At 41.2% G+C, this 19,588-nt stretch overlaps 1 protein-coding gene across 1 annotated transcript in view; it reads left to right on the top strand.

Annotated features, from left to right (window-relative positions):
- The window catches only part of dnah12 (dynein, axonemal, heavy chain 12), a 160,435-nt gene that overhangs the window by 47,141 nt on the left and 93,706 nt on the right, over positions 1-19,588 (top strand). The window contains exons 16-22 of the mRNA XM_073072245.1: positions 5,688-5,934; positions 9,400-9,585; positions 10,761-10,961; positions 13,118-13,312; positions 13,414-13,535; positions 14,449-14,731; positions 17,100-17,219. Of these exons, the coding sequence (XP_072928346.1) occupies positions 5,688-5,934; positions 9,400-9,585; positions 10,761-10,961; positions 13,118-13,312; positions 13,414-13,535; positions 14,449-14,731; positions 17,100-17,219 (1,354 nt within the window). The remainder of the gene's footprint in view (positions 1-5,687; positions 5,935-9,399; positions 9,586-10,760; positions 10,962-13,117; positions 13,313-13,413; positions 13,536-14,448; positions 14,732-17,099; positions 17,220-19,588) is intronic.

Raw genomic sequence — 19,588 nt, 5'->3', positions numbered from 1 at the left:
GGCAGAGGATGTGGGGCGAGAGCAAGTTTTAGAGCAACTTATATTTGAACCATTTAGGGGAAAGGCAGTTCTGCATTGGATGTTATTTAATGAACCAGATTTGATTAGAAAGCTTAAGGTAAAGGAACCCTTAGGAGGCAATGATCATAATATGACAGAATTTACCCTGTAGTTTGAGAGGGAGAAACTAAAGACAAATATGTCTGTATTACAGTGGAGTAAAGGAAAATACAGAGGCATGAGTGAAGGGATGACCAAAGTTGATTGGAAGGAGATATTAGCAGGGATTATGGCAGAATAGCAATGGCAGGAGTTTCTGATTGAATGGCGAAGCAGACTCGATGAACTGAATGGCCTACTTCTGTTCCTATATCTTATGGTCTTATGGTCTTAAAAGGTCAAAAGTCCTGTGGAGACTGTGGAGAACATGCTGGAATGTATTATTAAGAGAGTGGTAACAGGGCACCATAAAGGAGTAAGAATGAGCAGAGTTAAATGTATTTATGAAAGAGAAACCATATGTAACAAAGCCGGTGGAACCTTTTGAGGTAGAACCTGGCAGAACAGATATGGAAAGCTGATTTAACATCAGTCTTGGGTAAAGTGCCACACGTGCTGTTAGTTTAAAACAGAACCAGAAAGCACAGTATTAGGGATAATATACGGGAATGAATTGAAGATTAATTAATGGGCAAAAGTGTACTGGAGATAAGTTGATTATGAAGTTTTACTCTACTGGAGCTACTCATAATTCATATCAATCAGTTAGATGAAGGAATCAGAGATATCCCTGTCGACGAATGATGTAATTGTGACTGCCAAGGCTCAGATTTATGAGGAGAAATTAAATGGAGTGTGCCAAGAGGAGATTGCGATGAAAATTGTATAAAGAGCTTTTTAGCTTAAATGCAGATTTGGCATCTCAGAATGAGGGGTTGGCCCATTCGGGACAGAATTGAAATGAGCTATTTTCCACACGGGACAGTGAATCTTTGGAATTCTCAACCTCAAGGCCACTGATAGTGATATTAGATTTTTAAATCTTTAAAGAATCAAGGAATATAGGGAAAGTATAGGAAATTGATGCTGAGCTAAAGATCATCTTGAATGATGAAGGGGGAATGGAGGACCAGACGGTCCGACCATGGATGAACTGGGAGATCCATTCCCTACTGAAGTCTAGGACTGTGGCACTCAAATCAGATGGCCCAGACCAGCTGTCGATTGTGGCAGGGCTCACGTGTTACAAAACATTGGCAGCATCACCAACAGCAACACATCACTTCCCAAAGAGTTGAACACATTCTATGCGAGTTTTGAACAGATGCCACACACGCTGACAGTCTCAAATGCTGCTAAGCCCACAGTCAACATTGCAGACATAGATCAGCCTTCTGGAGAGTGAACCTCCAGGAAGTGTCTGGCCCAGATGGTGTTTCTGGCCGAGTCCTTAAATCCTGTGCAGATCCCCTGGCAGTGATATTAACAGACATTTTAACCTCTCCTTTCTTCAATCTGCGGTTCCCACCTGCTTTAAGAAGACCATTATCATCCCAGTACCCTAGAAAAACAAGTTAACTGATGCACCATCAATAACTCTCGGAGACGTGAGTTAAGGTAGGCTTTTATTGGCTGGAAGAAAGCACAAGCAGCAAGCGACCACCACACAACATCCTGGAGACTGAGGAAGGAGCAGTGCCTCCAATCGCCTTTATACAGGGGTCTGTGGGAGGAGCCACAGGAGCAGTCAGCAGGGGGGGCGTGTCCAGACAGGTATATGTAGTTCACCACATTCACCCCCCCTTTGTTTTAAAGGAGAGTCCCCATGGGGCGAAGTTTCTTACAAGTATATTTACAGGTTAAGTCTATCAGGTGGTCGAATCTGTCGCTGCGATCTACGTAACACCGGCTGTGATTGCACAGGTGCCGGTGGTGGTGATTGCACAGGTGCTGGTGATTGCACAGGTGCCGATGGTGATTGCACTGGAAACGGTGGTTGTGCTAGTTCCGGCCTGACTGGAGGTGTCAGCCAACTAGGCGTCAGTGATCCCTCATGCATGTGCGAGGCGCCCGGTATGGGAGTGTCGTGAGGAGTCTGTGTAGGGCTTGGTGTACGCTGTGTCACCTCGGGTACAGGGTTCATAGTTACCGTGGAGTGTTCAGGGTAGTGGTCTGCTGCTCCTGCGGGCGTCAGGTCGCGGATGGAGACCGTGTCCACCCACCCATCAGGTAAGACCACGTAGGCATACTGGGGGTTCGCATGTAGTAGGTGAAACCTCTCGACCAGCGAGGAGTATTTATTGCTCCTCGCATGTTTCCGGAGCAGCACTGGCCCTGGGGACGTCAGCCAAGCCGGTAGGGTGGTCCCAGTGGCAGACTTCCTGGGAAAAGAAAAGAGGCGCTCGTGAGGGGTGGCATTGGTGGACGTACATAACAGAGAGCGGATAGAGTGGAGTGCCTCAGGGAGGACCTCCTGCCATCGAGAGACCGGCAACCCTTTTGACTTAAGGGCTAAGAGTGTGGCCTTCCACACTGTGGCATTCTCCCTCTCCACCTGTCCATTTCCCCGGGGATTATAGCTCGTGGTCCTACTAGTAGCAATGCCCCTAGCCAGCAGGTACTGGCGCAGCTCGTCACTCATAAAGGAGGACCCTCTATCACTGTGGATATAGCAGGGATATCCGAACAGAGTGAAGAGCTGGCGCAGAGCTTTTATGACGGATGTGGCAGTGGTGTCAGGGCAGGGGATGGCAAAGGGGAACCGCGAGTACTCGTCGATAACGTTGAGAAAGTAGGCATTGCGGTCGGTGGAGGGAAGGGGGCCCTTAAAGTCAACACTCAGTCACTCAAAGGGGCGGGTGGCTTTGATAAGTCATGCCTTTTCAGGACGGTAGAAGTGCGGTTTGCACTCAGCGCAGACTTGGCAGTCCCTGGTCATCGTTCTGATGTCCTCAAGGGAGTAAGGCAGGTTCCGGGTTTTCACGAAATGGTAAAATCGGGTGACCCCCGGGTGGCAAAGATCTGCATGGAGGGCGTATAGCTGGTCGAGCTGTGCGCTGGCACACGCTCCCCGGGATAGGGCATCAGGGGGCTCATTGAGCCTTCCAGGCCGGTACAGGATGTCATAGTTGTAGGTGGAGAGTTCTATTCTCCACCTCAAAATTTTATCATTTTTGATTTTGCCCCGCTATTGGTTGCTGAACATGAACACAACTGAGCGCTGGTCGGTCAGCAAGGTGAACCTTTTGCCGGTGAGATAGTGCCTCCAGTGCCTAATAGCTTCCACTATGACCTGGGCTTCTTTCTCCACCGTGGAGTGCTGAATTTCAGGGCTTTGAAGGATACGAGAGAAGAATGCTACTGGCCTGCCTGCTTGATTGAGGGTAGCAGCCAGCACGAAGTCAGAGGCGTCACTCTCTACTTGGAAGGGAATGGTCTCGTCCACCACATGCATCGTTGCTTTGGCAATGTTCCCTTTAGTGCGGCTGAAGGCCGCGCGGGCCTCGGCAGAGAGGGGAAATGTGGTGGACTTGACCAGGGGGCGGGACTTGTCTGCGTAATGGGGGACCCATTGGGCGTAATAGGGAAAAAAACCCAGGCACCGTCTGAGGGCTTTGAGGGTGGTGGGAAGAGGGAGTTCTAACAGCGGGCGCATACGGTCGGGATCAAGGCCAATGACCCCGTTCTCCATGACATACCCAAGGATAGCGAATCGGGTGGTTCCGAACACACACTTGTCCCTGTTATAAGTAAGGTTCAGGGCTTTGGCCACTTGGAAAAATCATCGGAGGTTGGTGTTGTGATCCGGCCAGTCGTGACCACAGATGGTGATGTTATCCAGATAGGGAAATGTGGCCTTCAGTTGGCACTGGTTCCCACCTGCTTTAAGAAGACCATTATCATCCCAGCACCCTAGAAAAACAAGTTAACATGCCTTAGTTACTTTCACCCAGTGGCTCTGACATCAGGATCATGAAGTGCTTTGAGAGGCTGATCTTGGCATGTGTTAACTCCAGCCTCCCGGACAACCTTGACTCATTGCAATTCAGCTACTGCTGAAAACAGGTCTACAGCAAACACCATCCCTTTGGCTCTACACCAATCTCTCGATCAAAAGGACTGTAAAGAGCCCTATGTAGACTATTGTTTATTGATGACAGTTCCACATTTAATACTATAATTCTAAGCAAACTCATCACCAAGCTCCTATATCTGGAGCTTAGCACTCCCTGTGCAGCTGGATCCTTGTCTTCCTGATCAACAGATCACAATCAGTAGGAATAGGCAGCAACATCTCCACTACTGATGACCCACCAGGTGGTACCCTCAGCCTTCTATTCTCCTCCCTGTACACTCATGACTGTGTTGGCCAGATTCTGCTCTTAATTCATCTACAAGTTTGTTGATGACACCACTGTTGTGGGCTGTATCTCAAATAACAATGAGTCAGAATTCAGGAAGGAGATAGATAGCTTAGTGACATGGTATCATGACAACCACCTTTCCTTCAATGCAAGCAAGCCAAAAGAGCTGGCCATTGTGTTTAGGAAGGGTGTGGTGCATGTATGCCTGCCCACAACAATGGTGTTGAGGTTGAGAGGATTAAGAGCTTCAAGTTCCTATGTATGAAAATCACCAATAGCTGCTTCTGGTCTTAACCATGTAGATGCCACAGTCAAGAAAGCTCACCTCCTCAGGAGACTAAATAAATTTGGCATTTCCCCTTTGACCCTCACTGGATTTTATCAGTGCACCGTGGAAAGCATCTTATCCATATGCACCATGGCAACTGCTCTACACATGACCGCAAGAAACTGCGGAGAGTTGTGGACACAGCTTGGCACATTACAGACTCCCCTCCATGGACTTTCTAAATTTCTCACTGCCCCAGTAAAGAAACAAGCATCATCAAAAGTACCACCCACCCTGGACATTCTCTCTTCTCCCTCATCCACTGGGCAGAAGATTCAAACGCCTGAAAACACATTGCCAGGCTCAAGGACAGCTGTTACCGGACGATTGAATGGTGCCCTCGTGCAAGAAGCCGACCTCTTGATCTCACAATATGCCTTGTTACGATATTGTGGATCGTTATGCACCTGATTGCCAACCCACATTGCATTTTCTCTGTAGCTGTTACACTTTACTCTGGATTCTATTATTCTTTTACCTTATTTCTACCTCAATGCACTATATGAACGATATGCAAGAAAAACTTTTCACTCTACCTCAATAAACCAATTCCAAACCTGCTTCTGTTTCTTATGTTCTATGTTTTAATGCCCCTGTAATCTTCAGTTTGCACCTTGTTCATAGTGGTATATGAAGGAAGTCCTTGTTCTAACAAATCAAATCTGGTTTGACTTTTTCACAACTGTGCTTCCAGACTGATAGGAATTTAATTTTATTTGACATAATAACCCCAGATGAAGGAAGGGGATTTTGTTGCTCCTGCAATAGAACTATTGAGGTACGAAGACATTTAATTAATTATCATGTCTTTAGAATGGTAACTTTTGAGTTCATTACAAGAAAAGTAGCTGAAGAAACCGATTGGGTAAAATAATAGACTCATCATTATCAAGCTTTTTTATTGTGTTCATGTGTGGTATAGGAAGTATTGATTTATCCTCACCTATAGCACTAAACAGTATTCCACTGGATTTATGTTCCTGTTTCATTTTAAGGTGGATGGACGGCTCGTTTCTGAATCTGAATGGAGAAAGCATGGAGGCAGAAGTCGATGAATTCTTTCGTGAGATTTACAAAATGCTGAAGTTCTTCCAGCAGAAGGATAAGAAAGCTGAACTTGAGAAAAAGAAGGCAGCCCCTCGAAGACGGCTTGTTGCTGAGGAAGAAGAGGCGGAAGAAAAGAAAGAGAATGCAACTATTACAATGTGTGATGCAGTCATGACTCAGATCAAAGACTTTAAGGTAGAAGGAATAATGAATGTGATTAACAATAACATTCTGGTATTTAATGTGTTTAATCCATTATCCCATGCCAAATTGTAGCAATAGGAAAGTTATGATAATCATGGACCAAGTTTTATCGACTGTGCGCTGACCCAATTTCATTTCCCCAGTCGCAAGTCCGATTTGTCATCCCTTTTCTTCAGGTCATTTATCTTTTTTTGTCACTGGCTGATACTGTCAGCCGAAGGATTAACAAGAGAGAAACATTGATACTTCTTATGGTAGCCCATCCAAGGCAAAAAAGGCTGAACTTCAGTGCATTTTTGATACTGTTTAATGTTTCTTTCTACTTCAGACAACTTATGATAGAAAAACATATTCCATAAAAAGTAGATCGGAGTCTTGGGACTTGGTGGAAATTCTAGCCCAAATGTTCTGGAGTGGATTGGGGAAAATTCAAATTCATATATCAGACCCAGAGTCCCATTCCGTTTGCTTCTTGTTACTTAGAATCAATTAAGTGATTCCAAACTGAATGTAGTAGCTGCTTTTGATTGAAGAGAAAAGGCTTATGCAGGTATTTTGTTTGGCAGTTTTGTTTTTTTTAAAAAATCAAGTAATTTATGTATCTTTTGGAACCAGTCTGCAGATTTTGTCATGGTTGTCCTCACCATTGTCTTCAAGTGATTATTCAACTTTGAGTTGTGTACTGTCACCTTTGCTTTGTTCCATTCATTCATATACATCATAATCAAAGAATCAGCGATGGTTTTTCTGTCTACTCCTTTACTGCCCCCAAGGATCATTCTTGCCTACTCTAATTTGTCTCCTACTTGTCACCACTTGGTAAAACCACCCAAAAATACATCCAGCTCTACTGAACGTTGCACAAGCTGTTGACAATTGGAAGATGTCAGAAGCGTTGCCCAATGACCAGGCTATTTGTGCAATATTCAGTAAGATCATGTTTATTGTTATATGATTAAGTACATACAGTATGTGCTTAGGTGCAATGAAAAAATACTTAGCATCATATGAGCAGCAAGAAAAACATAAATAATACACAATTTTACAGGAAGAACAAAAACAGAATAAGAACAAGAAGAAACACAATTAGAACAAAAAAGTCCATTTAATGTAAAGTGACCAGTGGTCATAATGTGCTAAACTGCAGTGATTAGAGTTTTGCTGGTTGGTTCAAGAACGGAATGTTTGAAGAGTAATAGCTATACTTGAACTTGATAATGTGGGACTTCAAGCTTCTGCATGTCCTGCCTGATGGTAGTTGCAAAACGTTGACACAGTCCAGATGTTGGGTATCTTTGAATGTGCCTTCTTGAGGCAACACCTCCTGTAGATACTATCATTTGTAGAGAAGGATGTGCTTGTGATCTATTGGGCAAAGTCTGCTATTCTCTGGAATTCTGGCATTCCTGTACATTTGCATTGCCTTACCAAACCATTCCTGATACTTTGAACAGTACATCTATAGAAATTGTTTGATGACAGCCAAACCTCCTTAACCTTTTAAGAAAGGGAAGACTCTGGTGCACCTTCCTTATGCTGACATCTATGTGCTGGGCCCAGGGCAGTTCATTTGATATGTTAATGCTCAAGAATTTAAAGCTGGTGACTCCCTCCACTGCCAGTTCCGCCAATACAGACCTGTGCATATACAGCCTCCTTCTCCTTTCTGGTCAGCAGTCAGGCCTTTGGTATTGCTGAGGTTGACCAGAGACTGTTGTTGTGGCACAACTCAACCAATTGTGCAATGTCTCTCCACAAAGCTGACTCATTGTTACCTATGATTCATCCAACAATGGTGGTGTTGTTGGCGAATTTGAAGATGGCACTGGAGCTGCATTTAGCCACATGGCCATGTGTATGGAGTATAGAGCAGGGTCTAAGCATGCAGCCTTAATTGCACTGAATAAACTTGATGCACCATCAATGTCTCTCGGAGACGTGAGTCAAGGTAGGCTTTTATTGGCTGGAAGAAAGCACCGTCAGCAGCAAGAGACCACCACACAACATCCTGGAGACTGAGGGAGGAGCAGTGCCTCCAATTGCCTTTATACAGGGGTCTGTGGGAGGAGCCACAGGAGCAGTCAGCGGGGGGGAAGGGGGGGGCGTGTCCAGACAGGTATATGTAGTTCACCACAAAACTGAAAAATTTGTAAATCCTCCAGCTGAGCATTGGGGAAACTGAAGTCAATGTCTTGGTCAATAAAACTGTTGATACTGGAAACCTGGAAGATATACAAATTACTATTACTATTTCCGGTCCTGAACTTAGTTTCAATTCCTTAACCATAACTTTATCACACTCAGAGCTAACTGTATGAAATTGAACTCCATATCTTGCACCAGGTTAAGCAAGATGTCAATTTAAAAATTCTTCTTGTTTCCAATTTGTATGTGGACTTGCCTCTCCCTATATCTTCTTCATACCTGCAATATCCAATTTCCAATTTTTTCAGTTTTCCTGTTTTTTAATCAATCTACTGTTGGGAGCTGGACTGTATGGGGATCCATCTTTTGATAAGATGCCTTTTGAAGCTGATAACTTAGCGCTAATCATTTTCTTCCATGGCTTGACTAATTAATTTTGAGAAACCTTTTGATTACTTAAAACACGCACAGTATATTTCTATGGATGCCCTGCTGATCTGTTGCCTTATCTTTGGAAGAGCCATTTGAGATATCACATCCAGAATAAAAGTGATCGCTCAACAGTTTTCCCCATTTTTTTTCAAGTAAATTAGTCATATTCAACCAATGTATGAAAAATAATTATAGAAAGCTGCTTCAAATGTTTATATTCAATCATCTCCAATGTCCTAGAGAACGGCCAGTAAATTCAAAGTTACAAAGGGCAGAAGGTTGCAAATATGGATCCTAGCTAATGCTAGAATGTGATTGGCATCATTCAAGAAAAGATGTATGTCCATAATTGACTTATCAGGTCAAGAAACAAGAAACAAAATGAAGACAGATTTCTTGCTCTGAATTCCAATCCGGTACCTGCTGCCTGAGAGAGGACCATAACTGAGAATTGGTTTGAAAATAGCATTGAAAATCTTTATATCATAGACTACTGATACTTGAAGCCTGGCACAAAGAGCTGAATTATCAAACCTTTGGAACCAAATCAACAGTTTCAGAAAAAACAGGTGAAAATAACTAAAAATAACATGAGCTTCGACCACAGGTTTTTTATAATGAAGAGAAAATCAAAGTAGTAAGAATGACCAAGGTATAAAAGAAAACGTTGATAGACCTATAAATAATAAAATCTATTGACCTGAGTGGCATTTTCACTGACCCAGTATTGCTGAAAAATTGCATTGCGATTTTCAAAACTTGATATTTGATTTTACACACCTGAAAAGGTAGAAATTAAATGAACTAGTTTGCTTCTACAGTTTTGTATCCATCTCGAATGTGTGACAGTTGATTTGTTTTGATTTTTTTACATTTCAGGAGGTTATCCCCATTGTATCTATTCTGTGCAATCCGGGTATGAGGCCGCGACACTGGGCTCAGATGTCTGACATTATGGGCTATGATTTGACCCCAGATTCTGGCACAACTTTGAGGAAAATGCTAAAAATGAATCTCAATCCATACTTAGAACGATTTGAAGAAACTAGTGCTGCTGCCAGCAAGGTAAATGTTTAACTTATTTATAATTATTTACACTGTATATAGAAAGTAGAAAAAGTTTTTTCAGTGTCTAGCAATGAAGAAGACGAATTTATTTTCTTTAGACCAGAAAAGATTAATGGAAGATTTAATGAAAAAATGTGAGTTTCAATAGAATAAATTAGATCAAAACACCTTTTACCACCGTATAGAAGCAACAGTAGGTTATACAGCCCCTCATGCCAACAAGATCATGGATGAATTTGGCCACAACTCTACTTTTCTGCCTGATCCTCATAAAGCTTAATTTTACCGTGTTCCATAAAGAATTCCTGAGGACAAATCTATCTTCACTTCAGTCTTAACTGGTGAATGCTTAACCCTTGTTTCTATGTTCCTCCCAGAAGGGAAACACCTACCGTTTTGAACTGATTGTATTGAGATATGTTGGATCCATCAGTATTGTGTCTCAGTACAATTGGGTTCTCATTTTTTTCTTACTGTAAAGGGTATGGGCCCAAACAACATGCTTCTTCCTTATAAATAAATCCCTCAATGTAGGAAGCAATCTAATGAACGTACACAAACAAGAGAAAATCTGCAGATGCTGGAAGTCCAACCAATACACACAAAATGCTGGAGGAACTCATCAGTCCAGGCAGCATCTCGGGAAAAGAGTACAGTCGACATTTCGGGCCAAGACCCTTCAGCAGCACGGAGAAAAAAAGATGAGGAGTAGATTTAAAAGGTGGGGGGAGGGGAGGGAGAATCACAAGGTGATAGGTGAAACTAGGAGGGGAAGGGGTGAAGTGAAGAGCTGGGAAATTGATTGCTGAAAGAGGTACAGGGCTGGAGAAGGGGAAGTCAGATAGGAGCGTACAGAAGGCCATGGAAGAAAGAAAAGGGGGGAGGAGCACCAGAGGGAGGTGATGGGCAGGCAAGGAGGTAAGATAAAAGAGGGAAATGGGAATGGGGAATGGTGGAATTACCTGAAATTAGAGAAATTGATGTTCATGCTATCAGGTTGGAAGCTACCCAGATGGAATATAAGGTGTTGTTCCTCCAACCTGAGTGTAGCCTCACTGTGATGATAGAGGAGGCCATGGATTGACATATCGGAACGGGAAGTGGAATTAAAATGATATAATTATTTTGAGATAAATATATATTAGCTATTGTTATTTTTGATTTTTCATTAGGAATTCTCATTAGAGAAGGCCATGCACACCATGGATGAAGCTTGGGAGTCAATTAGCTTTAATACGACATTATATCGTGATACTGGTGTCTCAATCTTGTCAGCTGTGGATGAGATTCAAGCTATTCTTGATGATCAAATTGTCAAGACCCAGACAATGAGAGGGTCACCATTCAGTAAACCGTTTGAAGAGAAAATTAAGGTAAATACAGTTGAAAACCATTGTTAAAGCATGTCAATTAAAGGTAAAAGTTAGAAATTTACAACCAATTAGAAACATATTAGGAAGTAAGTAAACAAAACACAAAAAACAGCAGAGCTGGAAATCCAAAATGGAAGCAATGCCGGAAATATTCAACAGGCTGGGTAACATCTTTGGAGATAATATTTCAGATTGAAAACTGGAGTTTTTAAAGTCACAGAAGAGGGGCAAGCTTGGATAAGGGAATATCTGTGATAGCGTGTAGAGTATAAGATTATATAATAGAACTGTTGGCAACACTAGCTGAGAAAGGTGGTGAAGGCAACTGTTTGGTCTGGAAGGGGTGTAACTAGAGAGGTGAACATACACCATCATCAATTTATCTGAGGCCCCAAGGTTGTCCGAACAAAGATGAGGAAGTTTAGCATCATCCTCTTTGGAAACTGGCTTATTTCCTGAATAGAGAAGTACCAGAATCTGTGCAGAATTTTAGGAATTTGGAATTTAGGAATTTGGGTAATATAGTTGAAATGGTTTACTAATGATTGTTCAGTGTCCATTTCCATCATTAATTCCTAATATAAAATCTGTAATGTTAAAAATTAAATGGCTTGAATAGGATTTGGATATTTATTCAAAATAGTAATGGTTAAAACAATAGTGTATGTTCACCCTAAGTGCTTGAACTAGATTGGTTAGAAAACAATGAAATCAGAATGATTAGAATTGTATGTTAAAATAAAAAAAAAAATCTTCAGGCTGAATGAATCAAGATGGTCCAAATTGCTTCGCTGGAATTGTGCTGAATGAGATTGTTTGAGATATTTGAAACCGACATTGAATTTTACCAACCCTAGTGAGCTACCAAGAAACTTTGGACTATATTGAATGAGCACTTTTCCCCTAGGCATGTAGCTAAGTGTAGAAATGTACTCTGGATCATGTTTCAAGATTTCAAAGGTACATTTAATGTCAGAGAAATGTATACAATATACATTCTGAAATTATTTTTCTTCGCAACCATTCACGAAGACAGAGGAGTGCCCCAAAGAATGAATGACAGTTAAATGTTAGAATCCCAAAGCCCCCCTTCCCCCACCAGCAAAAAAAGAATCGACACCCCCCTCCACCAAACACTCAAGTGTGCAGCAAAGCATCAACAAAGACACAGACTTGCAGTACCCCAAGACCACTCATTCACCCGGTATTCGACATACCATAGGCTCCCTCCCTCCCTGATAAGGGAGAAAGAGGTGTCCCTGTTTCACAGCGAGAGGGGAGACATAACAAACAACTTGCTGATTTATGATGTTAAAAATCTGTTGCTTCGCTTTTCCCAAGCTCTGTGCCCAACGAACTCGGGTCTCTGGGCACACAGCCAGCAGCCAGCTCACTGCTTTCGATCTTCCGTCTCCAACGACACACCAATTTCCTGCGGAGGCACCGACCTCGAGTCTGCCCGCCTCCAGAGCCATGAAATCCCAGAAGCCTGAAGGTGTGCTAGTCTTCTAGGCCGCGTCCTTAGTATATTGAATAGTGGTCAGTCGTGAGACCCCGAGAGCGGGTCCCATTCCCGCAAAGAACCTAAGTCAGTGTCTAACTCCAGGTTAGTGTTTTCAAAAGAACCCTGAAAGGGAAAAATAGAGATATTAAGGATAGAAATAGAGCCATTTCTGAAGATGCAAGCAAAGGAGTCACCGTTAGGCGCCTTTGTCCTCCTAAGCTATGTTGAGGTGATGTCAATCCTAAAACATAAAAGCATAAAAGTTCAGAACTATTTTATAACATTAACAATCTTCTTAATAGCATTATAAATAATGTTGTTAGTCTGCATTTTAAATCATTTGTACCTTAATAGTCATGTGATACATTTCTTCAGTAAGTTTGATGTGGTAAAGCAAAGGGTGAACAATTGCCATGTTAAGCTGTGATGATATAAAGGCTAATATCTGAAACGTGTACGTCAGCTTTTGAACTGAAAAGATAATAAACTAGTATTGCCAATGAGAGTATTTTCTTCCTTGATAGTTTGTGTAATAAGTTTGTCTTAATTTAAGTAATTAGATCATAATTATCAGATTTCTCTTTAAGGCTGCAGAACAAAATATTTAAATGCCTTATTTAAACCTATTTCCTGTTTTGCATGAATGCTTAAGAATTGGGAGGAGCGTCTGATTAACACTCAAGAAACTATTGATGAATGGTTAAAAGTTCAGGCTCAGTGGCTGTATCTAGATCCCATTTTTTCCTCTGAGGATATTATGCAACAAATGCCAGAAGAAGGACGACTCTTTCAGACTGTGGACAGGAACTGGAAGGATATCATGAGGCACTGTGTTAAAAATCCTAAGGTATTTTACAGATGTAACACAATACATCGATACCGATCGAGCACATCAAATAACTAGTATTCCTGGTACAGACACTTTGTTTAATCTATTCATCATCATAGGTTCTGGTAGCAACAGCTATGACAGGACTGCTGGGCAAACTGCAGGATTGTAACCGTTTATTGGAAAAAATCATGAAAGGACTAAATGCCTACCTGGAGAAAAAACGTCTCTTCTTTCCTCGGTATGTTATAAATAATGAAATAATCAATCTACTAGGAACTAGGCAGATAACAATGAATGCGCAAGCTACATTGGCTTAACAAATAAATGCCAGTTTACAAGGAAATGCTATTCCACAATTCATTTTTCCTATAATCTATTCTCTCAATAAATCTGCCAACTGTCGTCAGATTCTACTACTCACCTACACTTCAGGGGCAATTTACAAGTGACCTATCAGCCAGCATGTCTTTGGCACGTGGTTGGAAACCCAGAGGAAACTAATGCAGTGACAGGAAAAATGTGCAGACTCCACAAAGGCACCACCAGAGGTCAGGATGAGGCTGCTGGTGCTGTGAGGCAGCAGCTATACTAGCTGAACAGTCTGGCTGTCTTCCATGCAGGGTGAAGGGCAGGTTTACAAAATATATGCCTGATGAAAACACCAACATAATCGAGGAGAACCCAAGCAGACAAACCTTTAACACGGGTAGGAAGGGAAGCTGAATGGACTCCTCTGTGAGAAGAGGCTGGTCTTGCGAACACCAATTTTTGGAATAATATAAACATGAATAGGAGAGGAAATAGAGAAAAATGGGAGACTAGGATTGTAGCATTTGGCAATATAAAGGACTGAACCACGAGAAGCAGCCAAATGGAATGTCTCAATTGTTATTTTAAAGCAGACTTTGCAGGAGAGGAATTTCTAAATTCGTTTTTCTTTTTAGTTTGCTCTTCTCCTTTGAGACCTCACTCAACAATCCATTTTCTCAACAATTCTTTCATCTTCAACACCAGCTCCGTTCCTTGACAGCTTGGTGTCGCACTCTCTCTGCATGTAAAGTGCCTTGGGATTTTTCTTGTATATAGAAGTACAATATGAAGTAAAATTTTTCAGACTGTAATATCCTAACATAATATATTTTACGTTCTAGGTTTTTCTTTCTCTCTAACGATGAGATGCTCGAAATCCTTTCAGAAACCAAAGATCCATTGAGGGTTCAACCCCATCTCAAGAAGTGTTTTGAGGGTATTAACAGGCTGGAGTTTCTTCCTAACCTGGATATCAATGCTATGTTCAGTAGTGAAGGCGAGAGGGTTGAACTTATTGAAAGGATTTCAACCTCTGAAGCCCGAGGTGCTGTTGAAAAATGGCTGGTTCAAGTGGAAGATGTCATGCTAAGAAGTGTTCATGATGTCATTAACCAATCACGACAGGTATATCTAATTTTTCCTCATATGCTGTTAATATATAGAATCAGAGTATTTAGCAAATATAAATAGTCAATTAATTATTTTTCCTCAAGGTATTTCCTAAGGTGATTGCTTTATAATTTGCTCTGGTTTTCACTTCTGCTTTTCTCTTTTCAACAAATCTGATTTAGTTTTTACAAGGTATACATATAACTAGTCTAATAAATTTATGCCCACATTCATACTTCAGGAAAGGAATTCTATTACCATTATCTGCTTGCTCATTATGTAATTCAATCCCCATAGCATTATGCTCTCCACTGCCCTTTAAAATGGTCCATCAAGCCATTCAATTGTATCAAACAGTGCCAAATTGAAACACAATTAACTGAAACTGGACTGAATGTCTGTATTGACTGCAGAAAAGTTACTCCTAGCCAAGCCTCGAGTTTCTGAGGACCAGGGTTTAAGTTAGGAAAGTTGTTCCATTGATTATTTAAAGATACACCTGACAATTGTACTCATAATATCAAAACATGCAACCCAAAATTCAGACTCCACCATCACAGTTCATGGCGAGATCTTGTACCACCAGTGGAAAAAGGTGTGGAAGCTAAATAGTGATTTACAGTACAAGAAGAGAGTAGTTCTGTGAGTCTTCAACAGTGACCACAGGTAAGATTATGTATCATGGTTTCAGGACAAATATCCTAATGATTGCTTTCCTTGGCAAATGAAATAGTTTCCATTCGAGGAGGCACTTGAATGAACTACATGATAAGGCGGCAGTCATTTATAACTAAGGCATGTAAGGATTTCTTCTCTGGAATAATGTTTACTCAAGTGTTGTCGAGGCTCGAACACTGGGCATTTGAAAATATTTAAAGAAACAGATTGACCTGTGCAAAAGTAGCACAGAAGAGGCATTGATGTCTGGAACTGGTCAGCCAAAATCATATTGAATGGCAGGGCAAACTTGAGGGACCAGATGGCTTAATTTTTCTCCTACTTTCTTCTGTTTCTATACCCTCCTATTTGTTTAAATACATAAGAAGAATTAAGGAAAGCAAGTATACCAACCATACACTGGGTTGGGAACCTCATTGTCTGTTACCAAACATGGTATTATGAAACCTTGATAAAATGGAAGTCAATGAGTATTAGGTGGAAGACATGCTACTGGTTGGAGTCAAACTTTGTATAAATGAAAATGTTTCATTACTACAGGAATTCTTTAGAGGCCCGTCTGATGTCCAATTATCTTTAGCTGTTTTGATTACCCTCCTTCCATCATTAGGCCGAAGCTATGTATGTTCACGAATGAATGCATAACATACAGCTGCATTTACAATTTTGCAGAAAGTGGAACTATGTGTAGTGAACTATATATACCTGTCTGGACACCCCCCTCCCCCCCCCGCTGACTGCTCCTGTGGCTCCTCCCACAGACCCCTGTATAAAGGCGATTGGAGGCACAGCCCCGGCCTCAGTCTCCAGGATGTTGTGTGGTGGTCGCTTGCTGCTTGTGCTTTCTTCCAGCCAATAAAAGACTACCTTAACTCACGTCTCCGAGAGTTATTGATGGTGCATCACTATGTTAGTTATATCCAAAAAGGTTTGGACATGGGCTGATATATGGGGTGTAACCTACAGTACATATCACATGAATGTCAGTCAAGAACCATCTCCATCCGGAGAATAGCTCTCAACCTACTTTTTAGTTTCAGTGACATCAGATCAACGTCCTTGGGGTCACCACTGCTCAGTAAAGAAGGTCAGTGACATGAGTGGAGGGAGCAAATTGTTTAAGAGAATTACAAAATCAACATGCATAAATTGTAAGATTCAGGTGCAGAATATCTGGCAGCAGAAGGATCATTTAGTGTCATTGTAACATTTCTGAAATCTTCCTGCAAATCTATTTTAAAAGTCATGAGCATTAAACGTCTGTGGAGAAATGTGGGATTTGAAAATTAACGTAACATGTGTAATTTTATTCTTTGTCGACAAAATTTTGTGTTAGTGTGATTGTGAATGGTGTCAGTGTTGTTGAATGAAACATTTTTGAATTTTCTTGTAGTTATCATCTTAAAAGATCAATGTTTTATTCTTGTCTGCACATTGGCCAATTATGTTCTAACACACAATAATTTTGCATGGAGATTGAAACCTTTTTTAAAAAACTCTGCTTCTAACCAATCAATTTTAATTGAGTATATTAGATCCAAGATCTGTATGAAACTTAATTTTCTGCTTCAGTACCCCAGGCACTGTATTCCACTGAACACTTTTATTGAAATATTACACAAGAATAATCATTATCAATCAACATTTTAAAGCTGTGAACGTGTGTCATTTTCTCCAGTAATAACTGTTGCTTGTGTTTCTGTAGGACTACCCAGAGAGAAAGAGGACAGAATGGGTAATAAGTTGGCCTGGTCAAGTTGTAATTTGCGTATCCCAGATTTTCTGGACAGTAGAAGTTGAGAGTGCAATTCAAATTGGATCACGGGTACAGTATTTTAAAACTGGTGTTATGCCGTTTTGCTTCCTTTAATGCAGGGTGTTCAGGGTCTCACCAAGAAATAGGCCTGAGACATGAATGATTAATGATGGTGATTGCTTACCAGAGAATATTGAAGAAATAGTCACACTTTCATTCTTTTTTTAAAATTTTTTTTTATTAGTTTTTCAAAACATTTTACAAAATTAAAAACCCCAAATCCCAATGAGGAGCATTAATACAGTGCAAGATTAAGCATACAATAACAATATGCTACAAAGGAAGAGAATTTAACAAAAAAGCACCTAAATTAAAGACGTGAGCTTAGTGTCCTCCCCAAGCCCCACAACACAAGAAAAAAACAACAACTCCAGACCAACCACCACACAGTATAAAGAGTATAAGTCCGGACAGTCAAACTCCCAGACTGTGAATACACTTAGTAACAGAGGATAATAATGCCTACTATCAGAAAAAAAAGGGAGCTGAAAGCAAGGGACCGAAAAGGAGAAAAAAAAAGAAAAAAATCCCTAGTCAAGAGGAAGGTTGTGAAAGTACTCGATAAAAGGTCCCCAGACCTTATGGAACTTTAGATCCGAATTAAGAACTGAATAATGAATTTTTTCGAGGTCCAAGCAGGCCATAATGTCGTTAAGCCATTGCGCATGAGTGGGCGGGGCAACATCTCTCCATCTAAGGAGGATCAAGCGTCTCGCCAGGAGAGAGGCAAAGGATAGTATTCGGCATTTGGTCGGACCCAGACATAAATCTGTCTCGCCCCAAAAACCGAACAGAGCAATTAAGGGGTTAGGTTCTAGGTGCTGATTCAGAATACCCGATAATGTAGTGAAGACATCTTTCCAGAACTTCTCCAAGCCAGGACAGAACCAGCACACGTGGATGAGAGAGGCCACACCCCTCTTGCATTTATCACAGAGAGGACCAATGCCAGGGCAGAATCGAGACAGTTTAGACCCAGACGAATGGGCTCTATGAGCAATCTTAAACTGTAAGAGGCAATGGCGAGCACAAAGGGAGGTTGAGTTAACCGATTTGAGAACTGAGTCCCAGCTCTCCTCAGATAAGGAGATATCTAAATCCTGCTCCCAGGCCATTTTAATTTTATCCACAGGGGCCCGTCGTAAGGCTGCTAGTTTATCTCGGATAATTGAAATTAAACCTTTACCTAGTGGATTAATGGAAAGAAATAGGTCCATAGCATTTTTCGCAGGTATTTCAGGAAAGTTAGGAATTAAAGGAGCAGTAAAGTGTCGGATTTGGAGATATCTGAAAAAGTGAGCATTAGGCAGGTTGAACTTAACGGAAAGCTGCTGAAAAGAAGCGAAGCAATTATCAATGAAGAGATCTTCAAAATGTCTAATGCCCTTCCTGTACCAAACATGGAATGCTGAATCGTATGTAGTAGGTAAAAAAAGGTGATTATGTGTGACAGGGCTAGAAACGGAAAACCCCTGGAAACCATAGCATTTCCTGAACTGAGCCCATATACGCAAAGTGTGTCTAACCAGAGGATTAGCTATTGATCTGGGCAGACTGCTCTGGAGTGCAGAGCCAAGAAGTGCAGATATAGATAATTCTTTAGTGGAGCTCAACTCCATTGCCACCCAGTTAGGGCACTCGGATTGACCGTGGAAGAAAGACCAGAAGGCAGCACAACGTATATTAGCTGCCCAATAATATAAGCGAAAGTTAGGTAAAGCCATGCCACCCTCTTTTTTAGATTTTTGGAGGTGGATTTTATTAATTCTAGAGCACTTATTCTGCCACAGATATGACAAAATAATAGAGTCTAAGGAATCAAAAAAAGATTTAGGAATAAAAATTGGGATAGATTGAAATAAGTATAAAAATTTGGGGAGAACATACATTTTAACAACATTAATACGACCTACCAAGGACATAGATAGAGGTGACCATTGTACCAGACTCTGTTTTATAGCATATGAAAGATTGACAAAGTTTTCACGAAAGAGATCTTTAAACTTCCTTATGACTGTAATTCCAAGATAAGTAAATTGATTATGGACTACTTTAAAAGGGAGATAACGAAATATTAGTTCTTGTGCTTCTTTATTAATTGGGAAAAGTTCACTCTTATGTAAGTTGAGTTTATAGCCAGAGATATGGCTAAACTGGTCAAGAAGTGAAAACATTAGAGGTAAGGATGTAGACAGATTTGAGAGAAAGAGTAATAAGTCATCAGCATAGAGAGAAACTTTATGCTCAACACCCCCTCTCCAAATCCCGGTCAATTCAGGACAATTTCGAAATGCTATCGCCAGAGGTTCTATAGCCAAATCAAAGAGAAAGGGACTTAAGGGGCATCCCTGACGGGTGCCACGTTTGAGATTAAATAC

This window comes from Hemitrygon akajei, chromosome 19 (assembly GCF_048418815.1).
Source record: "Hemitrygon akajei chromosome 19, sHemAka1.3, whole genome shotgun sequence".
Classification (NCBI taxonomy): Eukaryota; Metazoa; Chordata; class Chondrichthyes; order Myliobatiformes; family Dasyatidae; genus Hemitrygon; species Hemitrygon akajei.
The sequence above is the reverse complement of the archived record's forward strand: the minus strand, read 5'-3'. Positions and strand labels throughout refer to the sequence as shown.